General features: G+C 38.8%; 1 protein-coding gene across 2 annotated transcripts in view; it reads right to left on the bottom strand.

Annotated features, from left to right (window-relative positions):
• Positions 1-17,242, bottom strand: part of WDFY2 (WD repeat and FYVE domain containing 2) — a 183,605-nt gene that overhangs the window by 38,902 nt on the left and 127,461 nt on the right. The window contains exons 5-6 of one of the 2 annotated variants that reach the window (XM_002824297.5): positions 10,781-10,931; positions 2,297-2,409 (exon numbers count right to left, since the gene is read on the bottom strand). The exons of the other annotated variant lie outside the window; for it this stretch is intronic. Coding sequence (XP_002824343.1) covers positions 2,297-2,409; positions 10,781-10,931 — 264 coding nt within the window. The remainder of the gene's footprint in view (positions 1-2,296; positions 2,410-10,780; positions 10,932-17,242) is intronic. 2 annotated transcript variants of the gene reach the window in all.

The following is a 17,242-nucleotide window of genomic DNA, read 5'->3' as shown; positions in this document are numbered from 1 at the left end:
TTCATAGAAACAGAAAGCAGAGTAACAGTTTCCAGGGACTGGGGGGCCGGAGGGGAGGATAGGGAGTTAATGTCCAAGGGAACAGCGTTTCAGTTTCACAAGATGGAAAAGGTTCTGTGATGGATGGTGATGATTGCACAACAGTGTGAATATAGTTAATGTCATTGAACAGCACATTTAAAAATGGTTAAAATGGTAAATTTTATGTTTTATATATTTTACCACAATTTTTTAAAAAGAAGCATTGCTATTAAGAGAATAAGAAGGAACTTGCTATAAGACATGGGATTGAGAGGGTGTTGGTTTGTTTTTCTACCAGAGGCAAAAACCATAAGCATGTTAATAAATTGAGAAGAAGGAGTTAGTCAAAAGAGAGATCACAGCAATCCATTTTGGTGTGGAGACCCTGCGAATGGCCAGAGGAAAGCAGCTCTCCTGCACTGAGAAGAGAAGAATGGGCTGGAGGAAGTCAGCTCTCCTGCACTGAGAAGAGAAGAATGGGCTGGAGGAAGGCAGCTCTCCTGCACTGAGAAGAGAATAATGAGCTGGAGGATGGCAGCTCTCCTGCACTGAGAAGAGGAGAAGTGGGGAGAGAAAAAGTTTGTTTGTTGGGGTGGGGGGGATATACAGTGGGCAAGAAATATGTGTGTTTTTGTTTTGTTTTGTTTGTTTTTTAAAGCTTCTATCTGATAGCTTTTGAAGGAAGAGGCAAGGAATGAGACGGTGATGGGGGCTTGGGAAGGATAGTGAAGGTCTCTGTTTAGGGGCCTGGGAGAAGGAGTGAACTGAGGACAGGGAGAGGGATTATTAGGCAACTTCATGAGTCTGCACAGGAAATCGTGAGTGTGCAATGGTAATGATGGTCTAAGCTTCAAGGCAGCGTGACTACTGTAGACCCAGCAGCTGGCTGCACAAGAAGAAAAGGTGGAGAGTTAGTCTGAATCAGACAGGCTTGCCAAGAAGGCAGAATATTTACATTCACAGAACTGAGAACGCTGGGAAGGCGTGGGTGAAGTGATGCACCACTGGGAGGAAAGGTGATGCAGGGGATGAGACGCTGGGAAAATGGAGGGACCGTGGGCTGGAATGCGCCACAAAAGGAAACAGTAAGTGGAATGAAGAAAGGTGTAGGGAATTGGAGGATGAGGAGGCTGAAGTCTGCAGTGACGCACAGAAGTTTAAGACTTCTGAGGTGGGACAGTTCTGGGTTCCCCCCAGAACCCCAGGCCCAGTCTTTGACAAAGTGTAGGTGAGGGTGTAAGTGGCTAAAAAAGAAATTCAGTCAGGGAAGACCAGGGTCCTATCCATAGGGGATATTTCCATGTGTTCTTCCTCCCAAAGGCATAAATAATTAAGATGATCTTTTATGAATCTTCTTCCTTGGATTCAATTTTCTCCTTACTATATGTTTCTTATTCTAGCATTCCATTTTTTCCCTTTAGGAAGCCCCTTATGATCCAGGTACTATCCAATTTTACATCCTCTTTCCCCTACTTTTTTTCTTATACGACATCTAAACTCAGTATTCTCCTGTTTTACACAAAATCATGGGTTTGTAGCTGGTAGAAAACGGAAAAGCCCTTTAAGAACCATGAAAACTGGCGATGACTCATTTTCTAGGGTCGATATGTTCTAGAGTCAATAGTACATGTTAAAACTACTAGTAAAAAATTAATCATTATCATCTATCCAGTCTTTCAAAGGCTAAGCATGAATATTTTATATTACCTTGCTTAAATGACCCTGAGCAGAACAATAACACAAAGGGAACCTTAGGTTTTAACCTGAAAAGGATATGAAGGAAGGAAAGTTGGAGAGGAACTTGACCTTTTTCACAAAGTCTAGCTACTCATGAAGAGTATATCTGTCTTTTCATTTGACTTGGAAGTGGGAATCTTTCTTGTACACCATCTTCTAACTCCAGGAAGGGCAAGGTCAGACCGAGGCAGCTGTCTTTTTGGCCTTCTGGGGTTTGAGCCGTCCGAGGCCACATGGTCTCAAACAATGCCTCATTAATGTATGCCAACACTGGCTTTCTCTGGTGCAATATGACAGAGAACCAAATTATCAACATTTTCAAAATAGACTGGGTTCTTTTTTGTTTGGATTATACAGAAAAATGTTTGACGTTATATCTTACTGAACCATTTTGAAATCAGTTAAGCATATCATGTGTATCTTTGCACAAGCATGGATTGTACTTTGCCACTTTCAAAACATATCTGAACATCAGCAGATGCAGCAGGCAATATCTCACTGTGCTATCAGCACATGACGGTTTTACTGTTAATCCTACCTGTGTGTCCTCTGAATGTTGTGACCAGGGTGCAGTTTTCTTGCTCTAGTTTGAGGATTGTTACTTGGCCTGAGTGGTCACCAATAAACACATGCCGGGTTTCAACATCAAATCTATCATGAAAGCATTAAGGATTGTTTCTCAAAATTAAATGGGGGAATTTACAATGAAAAAACAGGGCATAAATGTAACAAGAAATACGCAAATCCCATCTGAAGAAAATGTGAAGACAGTGCTGAAAGACACAAAAGTGAACTTAACCAAATGAAGGACATACTGTATTATTGGACAGTAAGACTTAAAACTTAAAGATGTCACTTCTTGCTCCTAAATTAATAAAATAAATCTATATATTTAAAAAATATCAACACATGTTTTCTATAGCCAGAAGTGTTCATATGGAAAAATAAATAAGCAAAAAGGGCCAAGAATACTCTGAAAATAAGAACAATATGGTATGTGATAGGGAGGTTAGCCCTACCAGATATTAAAAAATGTTATAAAGTTTCTTTAATTAAAAGTGTAGTATTGGTGCATAAATAGACTAACAGAACAGAATACAAAGTCGAGAAATAAACCCAAAAGCACATTGAAATTTAGTAAATGTCTGATGAAGGTAGCTTCTCAAGTGAATAAGGAAAAGATGAATTTAAAAAAATGATGTTGGCACAAACTGGATAGCCATTTGGAAAAAGAAAATAGAATCTGTATTTCACAATGTATACCGGGACAGATTCCAAATGAATTAGGGATCTAAATGTAGAAAATGAAAACATAAGCTTTAGATAGGAAAGTTTCTTTGTAACCTTGGAGTGGGAAAAGCTATGACTCAAAAACACAATAAATATTATGAGCAAAGCCAAAAGATAAACTGGAAAAAAAATTTGCAACTTATGTCACAAAGGGCCCAAATCTCTAATATAAAAAGAGCAATCAAGAAGAAAAGGATCCCAAACCTAATAGAAAAATGGGCAAAATTTGAATGGAACTATTAATAGATAGTTCAAGAAGAAATCAAAATGGTGCTGTGCAAAAAGAGTTAACACAGCAGCTCTGACTGTGAGCCTCTGAAGGTCGGCTTACGAAGTTGGCATAGTGTCTGGGAATTTGGATTTTGGGAAGGTTCCCACCATTAACTGATAAGAGTGGCTCACTGTGCCTTAACTGTTCAAACAATGTGGCTTACACTGAATACCTGCTTTCCTTCTGGGAATCTGGAATTTTGGAATGTCCCAGGTAGCTCTGCCTACATGACCAGTAAAAGCCCTAGGCATGGAGTCTCTAACAAGCTTCTCTGGTTGACAAAGCCTAGCAACCCTATTTCTAAAGATCCACCCAGAGACACACAGGCAAAAATGCAAAATGACACATGCCCAAGGCTAGTCACTCCATGTTATTTTAATAGCTAAAGTTTGAAAATAACCCAAACGTCTATCAATAGGGGACTTACTGAATTAACTATGCTACATCCACACAATAGGATATTATGCAGCTGGGGTAAAAATGCAGATCTTTATATACAGACACCAGGATATATTATCAAGTGTGTGTGGAGGGGGCAGCCAAGGCATATGAGAGTTTATAAGCTATACTACCTTTGTGTAAGAAACAGAGAGAAATACAAATGTGTATGTATGTGTGTGCATGTGCATGTACGCACTCATATTTAGAAAGGGAAGCACTAGAAGGATTAAGATCTAACAAAAGTGGCAAGGTGAGGGGACAGTGATGGCAGTGAGACTTCTCCCTTGTCATAGTTCCTATTTTAGAATTTTGTAATATCTTTACATATTAAAAGGTACAAAAATTTGTGGCCAGGCACAGTGGCTCATGCCTGTAATCCCAGCACTTTGGGAGGCCAAGGAGGGAGGATCACTTGAGCCTGGGCAACAAAGTGAGACCTCATCTCTACAAAAACTAAAATAATTAGTTGGGCATGGTGGCACATGCCTGTGGTTCCAGCTACATGGGAGGCTGACATAGGAGGATTGCTTGAGTCCAGGAAATTGAAGCTGCAGTGAGCCATGTTCAAGCTGCTGCGCTCCAGCCTGGGTGACGCAGTGAGACCCTGTCTTAAAAAAAAAAAAAAAAAAAAATATATATATATATATATATATATATATATATATGTATGTGTGTGTATATATATGTATGTGTATATATACATACACATATATCACAAATAATTTTTTAAAAAATCCCCCACATTGAAAACAAAGTAAAATTAATGAACCTAACTATCAAATTGGTGACATAATCACATAATTAGGATGATTTCGAGTGCCTTTAAAACACAACATTTTCAATGTTTCAGTGTCTCACTTTGTTGCCCAGGCTGGTCTCAAACTCCTAGGCTCAAGTGATCTTTCCACCTTGGCCTCCCAAAATGCTGGGATTACAGGTGTGAGCCATCATGCCTGAGCAAAAATTTTATGTATTTTTAATATGTAAAAATATTACAGGATTCCAAAATGGGAACTATGACAAGGGGGAAGTCTCACCCCCATCACTGGTAGAATATATTCTAAGGACAAAGAGAGTTGCAAAGAAATCTAAAATCTCATTCAGTAGTCTTATTGTTATTTAGTATTGCTCATTATTTTGGAACCATTTAAATAAACCGTAGTATAAAGCAAATGAGGAACTATGCCAATGTTTTAACAACCAAGATTTTCAGCCTAAGATAAAAGAATCAAGTACAAAAACCAAAAAGTAAAAATCCCGTAATGTTAAATTTGAATAAGAAATATTATATGAACTCATGATTTATTCTCTTTTAAAAAATACACACACATTTATATATACTTCTTAGCTATCTCTGAATATTGTTCCTCACTAAAAAAATGGCTGATTCCAGGATTGGGACAGGAGAAGTACAAGATGAACTTGAGACATGTTGAGTCAGAAGGCAAGGAAGCTACCGAAGGCTAAGTGGGCTTATTTCAGACACAGTGATAAGGGATGAACTGGTAGAGCACACAGGCTATTTAGAGCAGGAAACTATTCCATATGACGCTACAATGGCAGATACATGTCTTTATATACTTGTCCAAATCCATAGAATGTACAACACCAAGAGTGAACCCTAAACTATGGACTTCAGGTGATAGTGAAGTGCCAACGTAGGTTCACTGATTCTAACAAGCATACCACTCTGGTGGGGTATGCTGGTAATGGGGAGGCCATGCATGTGGAGGTCATGAGGTGCACAGGCAATCTCTATACTTTCTGCTCAATTTTGCTGTGAACCTAAAATTGCTCTAAAAAATAATTTTTAAAAAATAAAAATTGGGCTGGGTGTGGTGGCTCACGCCTGTAATTCCAGCATTTTGGGAGGTCGAGGCAGGCGGATCACAAGGTCAGGAGTTTGAGACCAGCCTGGCCAACATAGTGAAATCTCGTTTCTACTAAAAATACAAAAAATTAGCTGGGTGTGGTGGTCAGTCCCTGTAATTCCAGCTACTCGGGAGGCTGAGGCAAGAGAATCACTTGAATCCAGGAGGCAGAGGTTGCAGTGAGCTGAGATCGTGCCATTGCACTCCAGCCTAGACGGCAAGAGTGAAACGCCATCTCAAAAAAAAAAAAAAAAAAAGTTGAAAAAGACATTGGAGCCCATTTAATGGAGCTGTTACTGGCCAAAAATAGGATAATTTGAACATAAAATAAAAAGATGGCAGTTTATTGATATATACTGAACATATTATTATTTAAAAACAAACAACCAACCTAAGATTTCGTAATAGTGCTCAAAAAGAAAAAAAAAGATTCCTATCAAAGGTGACCAGGGCACCAAATCTGTACTCTGAAAATTAGGAACTAAAAAGACAGATATAAGAATTTATCTTGCTTTTCCTATAATAATTGTATTTCAGGGTAACCAAATAGCCCTAGCTAATGAGGCGGGGGAAGTTATCCTTTAGGATTCCCACAAATACATGGGAAAAATATGATAGGATTAGAAAATCACCATTTTGCAACCTTAACGAAAAAGTGTTCAGGCAAAGCTCAGCAACGGATGAAACCATTAAAAGGCTCGTATGAAGGACGGCGCTGCAGGGATCTGGCTGTCACCATCCGAACTGCCGATCAATCTCAGCATAACTGAAAGGGCGACAATCCAATGCCATGTGCCTTATAATGGGAAGCTCTATGAAGCACACTTGGTGAGAACCAAATGCTCTCACTAAAAGGCTGAATGTGAATGAAATCAAGATTATAGGGGCAGTGTTTCAGTTTACTGAAAATATGTGAGGAAGGTAGGTAAAGGAGCAAGTTAAATGACATCAATTTAGAATGTGGGACTGTGTGCAGGAGAACTGATTCAGTACCTTCAACAAGGCGGTGGCATTAAAAAAAAGTGAAGGGGGCACTGCTCTGGATGAAGAAAGATTTAGAAGACGTGACAACCACATGCAATGCGTGGATCTTGTCTAGATCCAATTTCAAACAAACCCACTGCACAAAAGCCATTTTCAAAATAAGCAGTGAATCTGAAATTCAACAATATCAAGGAGATCAAAGAGTAATTGTTAATTTTTAGATGTAACAATATCATTGTGATTACTGAAAAAGTAACCCATATATTTTCAATGAAGTATATAAGGATAAAATGATATAAGGTCTAGAATTTGCTTTAAAATACTCCAGCAAAAATTGAGAGAAAGCAAAAAGGGATAGAAGAATTAACAGTGGATGTGAATGACTGGCATTAAGTATGATAGGAAGAAATTGACATAATCTTAACAGCTTTTCAGAACTCTTTACCTGAACAGAAATAAATCTAAGAGATTACATTAGGTGGGAAACATTCCACTACACAAGGTGACATTGTGGAAATATCTCTGACATGAACAAAATCCTAAAATAGAATATTTGAATTATTTTTGTGAAAACAGGAAAAATATTATCAAAACATGGTCAAATAACAAGACACTGACAAATGATGCTGGATAAAGTATTCACAAATTTAAAGCCTAACAAGTGAAGTGGGGAAGGAACACATTTCTATTTACTATCATCTACCTGCCATGGGGCTTTTGGGAAATAACCCCATTCTGCTGTACCCAGTTGTGCAGACAGCTGGCTGAAAAATTATAATCCCCCAATTCTAATCTGGTTCTGCCGGCTAACAGTCACGTGACCTTGAGCAAGTCACCTACTCCCTGAGCCTTGGTTTCTACACTGTGAAAACAGAGAATTAGGTCTTTTGTTTTTACTTCACATTATTGTTTTGACAGTGAACAAAGTAATGTGTAAAAGACTGAAAATCTAAGGTATTTTCAGGGCCTGCAAATCTAAGATTTTTTTTCTTTTCCCTTTTTCTTTTCTCTCCTTCTTATTATTATTTCTTTTCTCTCCTTCTTATTATTGCCATTCTTGTTGTTCCTATTACAGGTCATTTATATTTGAAGCTTCAGATCTTCAGTCAAAACAACCAAAGAATTTGAAGTTATTCATAAATTGATAATTCAATTTATGAACCAGTCTCTTTGTCTTCCTTTACTTTTCTACTTGAATTTTGGTTATTTTCATTGCATATTTACTTCTCCACTAAGACGCCTGAAAGAAGAGGAATAAAGGCTGAATTCAATCTGATTTAGTCTGTCACTTGTTGCCTTGGCTGAATGACTGAGGTGGAGATAGAAGAGAATGAGTTCATCTGTGGAGGTCTCTTATCAACCATTAGCTGTCTACTATGAAGATAAATAGGGTTAATGATATTATTCATAATATTTTATGTTGATTCATAAAATCTTCCTCCTCCCTTCATCACTAAAACAAACAAACAACGACGAAACCAAAACCCCTGTAAGTGTGGAGGGTGACAAAAAGAAGGAACAGACAAGGGTAGGGGTGGGAGGTTCTCAGAAGGAAATGTTTTTAAAAGCTAAATTTAAATGTGAACCCTAATACTGTATGGCTTGCCTATTAACAATCTATCAGCCAGCTCCCAGAAAAAACTTCCAGCCTTAGAAAAGTCACGTGGTTCTTGGCTGAGACCCTCTGGCAAAAGCACAGAGCTGTCATGCCATCAGTGTTTAGCAATGGAAAAATACTCAAGAGTAAAGGTTGGAATTATGGCTCCAAAATCATAGTTGGCAAGGCAGAGCTGGCAGAGGTCAGAGAATCTTCTGGGAGGGCCTGTCTGTAGTATTGCAGCTCTCCATCACCTGAACAGTGAGGCTGGCTGGATGGAACTGAAACCAGAGGTTCTCACACACACAGGCTTCTGATACCCAATCATACGACTTTCTGCTTGGTAAACCACATGGTGTGGCAAAAGGGAATAGTCACAAAATGAGGATGACTCCTGGAGATGCCCGAAGGGAGGAGCTGTGGTGGTTATAATCCTACATCAAAGACAAGTCAGGGCAAGTTGGACATTGTCCATTTGTTTTTTATTTTCAAATAGTTTAAAAAGTTAGCTTCCTGAGGGCAAGATCTGTATTTTTTTTTCCATACTCCTTGGGCTTGGCTAAGTGATACAGAAACCAGCATAAGACCAAATTATATTGATGCCATTAGTTCCTTCTTGAAGGAGCAATGCAGTATAATGGGAAAAAAACAGGAGTCCAAGGCAGAAGGCCTGGGTTCTTGTGAGGATTTTCCTACTTACTAGCTGGGTGGCCTCAGATAAGACACAGGACCCTTTCTGGGCTTCAGCCAGCTCATCTGTAAAATGAGGGTAGCGTAGACTGAATTCTAAAAAAGTATTTAATTGACAAAGATTGTATATATTCAAAATGTTGAATGTGATGATGTGATATACATACACACTGTGTAATAATCATCATGGTCAAATTAATTAACACATCCATCACCACCCATAGTGACAGTGTGTGTGTTTGTGTGTGTGTGTGAATAGAGAGAGAGAGATAGGGAAGACAGAATGATTATGTCTCCCCAAAATTCACATGTTAAAACCTAATTCCCAATGTGATGTTGTTTGTAGATGAATCCTCATGAATGGGATTAGTGCCCTTATAAAAAAAAAAGGCCAAAGAGAACTCCTCTGCCCTTTCACCATGTGAGGACACAGTGAGATGTCTACGAAGCAGGAAGCGAGCGCCCTCACCAGACACTGAATCTGCTGGTTCCTTGATCTTAGAATTCCCAGCCTCCAGAATTGTAAGCAATAAATTTCTGTTGTTTAAAGGACACCCAGTTTACAGTAATTTATTATAGCAGCCCGAATGGACGAAGACAGAGGGTTGGACTAGCTGATCTCTAAGTGCTAACACTAAGTGCTTCCAGCTCTAACACTATAAGAAGTCATTTATGTATTGGCAAGAGAGTTCATGTATTTCAACTTAAGTATTATGCTCATCTGAACTGGCTTTTAAAAAGTAAAGTTTGGAGTTTCTTTTATTAACAAGTAATACTTCCCTCTCAAAGATGAGCTGATCCTGCCTGCCATTCCTTATCATCCTTGCCTTTGGTCTTCTTGGCAACTTGCTACTTTTACAACTTTCCACAATGGTCATTCTTAGTTTCTTCACCTTGCTCTTCCAGTGAGAAAAATAAGAGTGATATTAGCATATATATATACACAAAAATATACCTTTGAATGCCACACAGTTTCAAAGAAACAGCAATATACTTTGTCAGATGTTGCGAATCACTGAATAGGCATTTTATAAATATGGAGATGAAATTAGAAAGCAGGACTTACTGTTTCTTCCTGCTTTTGCTGACAAGTGACCTGTTTCTACCTACTTCTCAATTTGTCAGAAGATAAAGAGACCATATGCTTTTTAGACTAAGAACCCAGGGTCCTTTACTCCTTACAATGGTACCTGCATCCACACATGCTACACACTAGTCAATACTGTGCTTGCTGGAGCCTAGTCGGGCAGCTGTGAGCCTTACCCAGCATCAGCAAGGATTCACCATGAGCATGAGGACCCTGGCAATTAGGGAGACAAAAATATCACTCTATAGATCCTGAAAGTGTCTCATTCCTGGAACAAAGCTTTTAACATTACCATGTAGATACCAGCTCACCCACTCTGGTCCTGGCATGGTAACCTCTCAATAACTATTTAAAACTGAACAGGATTCCTATGGTTCTTTTCCCAGGCACCAGTGGGAATGTTCACAACTTTGGCATCTACGTGTAAATTACTTCTGTACAAAGAGCAAAGATTACATTTTGGTGATGATTTCATCTTCATGTACCATAATTATTTCTGACAGCTGAGGTTCATGAATCTGCACTGTGTTCTGTCTAGATGTCACACCTCATGTTACAGTAGGCTCACAAATGGCTCAGCAGTCTATTATTTCAGGTCAAGTGACCGCACTTCACCCTACTTACATGGGAACTCAGTGATTTGTGCCTCAGGAAATTCTATGAGCATTGTAATCCACACTGGGCAACTGTCATTAACAAAACTTTCAAGCTGCACATACCCCAAAATTTCATAAATCAAAGAGGTCAACAGTTAAGTTCCCACTAAGAGATTTTTGTCCAGCAAAGGATACTGCAGGCCTGAGGCCACAGCACTGGTCCGATAACCTCCCAGGCGCTGCCCACTCTCAGAGCAGTGCCAGGCAAATTGCTTGTCCTGTCCTGTGCTCAGCACCCACTCCAGCTCCAGGACAAACAGGATCATCGTCACTCTGCTCTGATGCGCTGAAAATCAAGAGAGAAGAAAACAACCTATAAAGCATCCTAAGGAGGTTGGAAGAACATGGCTCACAGAGATGCACCATTATCTTCCCACCCCAGAATAAGCTGAACAGCAGAACCATTTTAAGGACAACGTAGAACAGTGGTTCTCGTCGGGGGTGGGGGTATTCCCCTTTAGACAGGCGTGTCTGAGTGTTTTTGGTGATTAAAGAAAAACTATCCATCTCTTCCCAATGTTCCCCCTCCTGCCCCCACTTGTGCCAACCCAAGGATAACTGCCACACATAGCTCCTGTTACCAAAGGGCCTGGGCCACCTCCCTCAGACACACGAGGGCTGCTGGACTGGAGAGAGCCACATCCAGTGTGACCACAAAACACATTAGGAGCGATGTTCATATAATATCACTACCGTCAGTTTATGTGCACTTACAAAAAAACTGGAGCATACTGTTAATCTTTTAATGAAGTCTGTCTTATAAAGCCATACAAAAGTTCTAGATGAACACTTTCTTTCAGAAATTAAATGCATGGAAAGGAGGACAGAATTATTCCTAAGAACCATATAGAAGAAAGTGAAGTATCCCTTATGTCACTCTGTGTGTGTGTGTGTGTGTGTGTGTGTGTGTGTGTGTATGAATGATAATAAGAGCAAATTTCCTAGAGTTGTTAATAAACAAGAGCAATATGATCACAGTTATCACATCACGCAATTCCAGAATTAGAAGAGGCTATTCATATCAGTTAACCCATCTCCCTATTTTACATATGGACAAAGTGAGGCACAATGAGGTGGAGTAGTTTGGCTGAGGTCTTACAGCTTCTCAAGTTACCAAATGAAATCAGGTGGAAGGATTTTTGCCTTCTTATTTTATATTCCAGGTAGTAAAGTGGAGGGCATCTGCAGTCACTGAACACAGCTGACTGGAATGAACAAAGACTGACATCCTGCAACCTGGATCTCACCAGGCCCTGCTCCCAAGGGCTGGCAGTCTGATGGGGCATGAACACACTCATCATGACTGTGGTGAGGTCACAGAGAAGACACTGGTTTCACATTTTGATCATGAAAACAGAGTTAGACAGTATGGATGGACTAATGCAGCTCTGCTGACAATAATAATACCATCTGCCAATTTCTGAATGTCTAACAAGTGCCAGGCACTTAAATACATTCTCTAGCTTAATCATTGTAATGACCCTGCAAAGTGGATGATTTCATCATTTTACAACAAATACAACCTTAGCAAGATGGCCCTTTGGGATTGCTACCATACAATACAGTCAGAACCAGCGTGAACAGCCACAGGGCAGTCATTCAACAAATGCCTGATGCTTTAAGAGCTGGTATTTGAAGCTTGGAGAATCTAAGGCAATAGGGAAGCAGTGACACTGTGATGTCTCTACAATACACATCTGCTTTCAGAGTACCAGTCACCATCAAGATCAAAACACAGGCTTTAACTAAAAGATGTGACTTCTTGGAGAAACTCGTGAAGATCTTTTTATGTCTCTATCATCAAATGTTCAATTTAAGTTCTACCAGTGATGGAATAAAAAGTGAACTGTCAATGAGTTCAAGTATACTCAAGTCTATTTCAAGCAGAAAGTGGCCCCTAACACCTCACCCCTCTTTTTACTGAGGGGGCCTTTAGCCTTCTATCTATCATATTCGAGTCCAAGGGGATGACAGCAGCCCTAGATGATAAGGGGCTTTAGCCCTCTGAGCAGCCTTCCTGTGCCAGAGGAGGCAGAGGCTAGAAATGTTAAGTGGCTTGCTCAAAGCTGCAAAACCAATGAATGACAAAGAATCAAAACCCTATTCTCCCTGATGTCAAAGTTGGTTCTCTCTCTCAGTGTCAGACTACCTATGACCACCAGAAAACAAAAACAAACAAAAAAACCCCAAAACTCAGATCACATACTTTTGTTTAAGGTGAAAAAGATTCTTCTATTGAAAAAAAATTTCAAAGATACATAACTTATCACTAAGCTTCAGAAACTCATAAGAAAAAACGTGGGTTTGATGTCTGGCTATACTTCTTTAACAGGAGTGGTGAGGGGGACATCTTTCTTGCCTTGATCCTGATCTTAGAGGGAAAGCATCTCTTTTCTCACCATTAAGGATGATGTTAGCTGCAGGGTTTCCGTAGATATTTCTTTATTGAAGAAGCTCCCCTCTAGTCCTAGTTTGCTGGGAATATTTTGTAATGAACTGGATTTTACCAAGTGCTTTCCCACATTAATTAATATAATAATATGATTTTTCTTCTTTAACCTGTTGACGTAATGGATTACATTGATTTTTGAATGCTCAACCTGCTTTGCCTATCTGAAATAAATCCCACTAGGTCATGCTGTGTAATTCTTTTTAATACATGGTTGGGGTCAATTTGCTAGCTGTTTTTATTTTTTTCATGAGAGATATTGGTCTGCAGTTTTCTTTCTTGCAATGCCTTTGGTTTTGGGATCACGTGTTGATTTTTAAAATTTTGTATTGAGATAAAATTCACATAACACAAAATTCACTACTTTAAACATTTTAGAGTGTATAATTCACTGTTTATTAGTTACTCACAGTGTTGTGCATCATCACTATTATCTATTTCCAGAACATTTCCATCATCCCAAAATGAAACTCTATATCCCCAACTCCCACTTCCCTCATCCTTGGAAAACACTAATCTATTATCTTTCTCTATGAATTCTCTCCTATTCCTGACACTTCATATAAATGTAATCATACAATACGTGGCCTTTTGTGTGTGGCTTTTTTCTCTTAGCATAAGTTTCCAAGGTTCAACCATTTTGTAGCATGTACTTCATTCCTAAATGGCTAAATAACTCACTGTATATATATACCACATTTTGTTTATCCATTCATCACTGATGGACATTGAGGTTATTTCCATTTTTTTGGCCATTATGAATAACGTTGTTATGAAGACGTACGTATGAGTTTTTGTGTGAATACTGTCATGCTCCACATAACGATGCTTCAGTCAATGACGGAAACTGTGGCACCATAAGATTATAATGGAGCTGAAAGCGCATGGCTGTTCTAGCACAATGCATTACTCGTGTCTGTGGTGATGCTGGTGAAAACAAACCTACTGTGCTGCCAGTCATATAAAAGTACAGCACCTACAATAATGTTACTTGATAATGATACTAAATGACCATGTTACTGGTTTATGTATTTACTATACTATACTTTTAAAATCAGTATTTTAGAGTGTACTCATTCTATTTATACATATATTTTAAAATGTTAACTGTAAACTGTAAAACAGCCTCATGAAGGTCCTGCAGGAGGTATCCAGAAGAAGGCATTGTTATGATAGGAGGTGACAGCTCCATGGGTGTTATGGCCCCTGAAGACCTTCCAGTGGGATGAGCTGTGGAGGCGGAAGACAGTGATATTGATGATACTGACCCTAAGTAGGCCTAGGCTAATGCGTGTGTTTGTGTCTTAGTTTTTAACAAAAATGTTTAAAAAGTAAAACAAACATATTCAAAATTTAAAAAAACAAAAAAACTAGAGAATAAAGGTATGAAGAAAAAATATTTTGTACAGTTGTTTGCGTTTTAAGCCGTTATTACAAAAAAGTTGAAAAGTTGAAAAAATTAAAAAGTTTATAAAGTAAAAATAGAGTACACTAGGTTTATTATTGAAAAAATATTTTTAATAGCCTAAGTGTACAGTGTTTATGAAGTCTACAGTAGTGTACAGTAGTGTCCAAGGCCTTCACATTCACTCACTACTCACTCACTGACTCACCCAGAGCAATTTCCAGTTCTGCAAGCTCCATTCATGGTAAGTGCCCTATCCAGGCATACCATAACATTTTTTAAATCTTTTGCAGCCAATTTTTACTGTACCTTTTCTATTTTTAGATATGTTTATTGTAACAAATACCATTGTGCTACAACTGCCTACAGTATTTATAACAGTAACATACTGTACAGGTGTGCAAGCCTAGGGAGCAACAGGCTATACCCTCTAGCCCAGGCATGTAGTAAGCAATGCCATCTAGGTGTGTAAGTACACTCTCTCATGTTCACACAACACTGAAATCGCCTAGCAATGCATTTCTCAGAATGTGTCACTGTCATTAAGCAACACATGACTATATATGCTTTCAGTTCTCTTAGGTACATAAGTAGGAGTAAAAATGCTGTGTCACGAGGTAACTTTATATTTAACTCTTTGAGGAACTACCAAACTGTTTTTCAAAGTGGCTACACCATTTTACATTCCCACCAACACTGTTAAGAGGGTTCCAGGCCTGGGTGCAGTGGCTCACACCTGTAATCCCAGCACTTTGGGAGGCCGAGGCGGGTGGATCACCTAAGGTCAGGAGTTCAAGACTAGCCTGGCCAACATGGTGAAACCCCGTCTCTACTAAAAAATACAAAAAGTAGCTGGGCATGGTGGCGAGCACCTGTAATTCCAGCTACTTGGGAGGCTGAGGCAGGAGAATCACTTGAACCCGAGAGGCAGAGGTTGCGGCGAGCCGAGATCACGCCATTGCACTCCAGCCTGGGCAAAAAGAACGAAACTCTGTATCAAAAACCAAAACAAAACAAAACAAAAAAACAAAAAGAGGGTTCCAATTTCTCCACATCCTTGTCAACAATGCTTTCCTTTTTTTTTTTTTGAAAGGAATCAATATTTATTGGACCATTAAACTACGTTTTAGATACTTCACTAAGTAATCCACATATGTAATCTTTTAATTTTTTATTGTATTAAAATATACATAACAGAAAATTTACAACTGAAACCATTTTAAGTATACAGTTCTGTGGCATTAAGTACATTCACGCTGTTGTATAATCATCACCACCTTTCACTCTCTAGAACTTTCTCATCTTCCCAAACTGAAACTCTTTACCCACTAACTCGCCATTTCCCCCTCTCCTGGGCCTTGGCAAACACCATTCTCCTTTCTGTCTCTATGAATTTGATTACAATAAGTATCTCATATATAAGGGGAGTCCTTCAGTATTTCTCCTTTTTTTTTTTTTTTTTTTTTGAGATGGAATCTTGCTCTGTCGCCCAGGCTGGAGTGCAGTGGTGCAATCTCAGCTCACTGCAACCTCCACCTCCCGGGTTCAAGCGATTCTCTTGCATTAACCTCCCAAGTAGCTGGGATTACAGGTGCACACCACCACGCCAGGCTAATTTTTGTATTTTAGTAGAGGCTGGTCTCGAACTCCTGGCCTCAGGTGATCCACCCACCTTGGCCTCCTAAAGTGCCAGGATTACAGGCGTGAGCCAATACGCCCGGCCTTGTCCTTTTTTTGATTGGCTTATTTCACTTAGCATATATGCTGTCTTCAAGGTTCATTTGAATGTGTCAGAACTTCCTTCCCTTTTAAGGTTGAATAATATTCCACTGTATGTATACACCAAACTTATTTATTCATTCATGTGTTGATGGGCATTTAGGTTGCCTCCACCTTTGGGCTACTGTAAACAATGCTGCTATGAACATAGGTGTATATATATCTGCTTGAGCCTCTGCTTTCATTTCTTCTGGGCATATACCACTAATTAAATTTTGAATGTTAATCCAACACTGTATTACTGAGATAAACTTCACTTGATCATGATGTATTATGTTTTTTACATATTGCTGGATTTCATCCACTGAAATTTTGTTTAGATTTTTTGTACCCATTATCATAAAGAATAATGGCCTATAGTTTTCTTTGCTTGTATCATTTTGGTCTAGTTTTAACAAGAGGTAATGTTGATGTAATAGAATGGGTTGGAAAGTCTTTCACTTCTGCAGCTTCTGAAAGAGTCTGTGTAAAGCTTGCATTGCCTCTTCCTTGAATGTTTCATAAAATTCACCAATAAAGGCATGTGGGCCTGGAGCTTTCTTTGTGGCAAGGTTTTAACTATACATTAAATTCAATTTCATTAGTAGATATAGAACTATTAGGATTACCTATGTCTTTTTTAGTAATCTTTCACAATTTGTATCTTTCAAAGATTTTTAAAATTTCAGTTTTCAAATTTATTAGTATAAAGTTGTTCACAGTATTACATATTATCCTTTAAATATACCTAGACTCTGTAGTAATGTCACTTCACTCATTCCTGATATTGATAATCTGCATTTTCTCTTTTTTTTTCCCTGTTAACTCTGGCTAAAGATTTATCAATTTTATTGAGCTTATCAAAAAACTAGCTTTTGGATTTCATTGATTTTTCTCTATTTTCTGTTTTCTATTTCATGAACTTCTACTGATCTCTCCTTTCTTCTGCTTAGGAGACTCTTCTTTCTCTGGTATTCTAAGGTGG

Source organism: Pongo abelii, chromosome 14 (assembly GCF_028885655.2).
Source record: "Pongo abelii isolate AG06213 chromosome 14, NHGRI_mPonAbe1-v2.0_pri, whole genome shotgun sequence".
In the NCBI taxonomy this organism is placed as follows: Eukaryota; Metazoa; Chordata; class Mammalia; order Primates; family Hominidae; genus Pongo; species Pongo abelii.
This window is presented reverse-complemented; position numbering and strand designations above follow the sequence as displayed.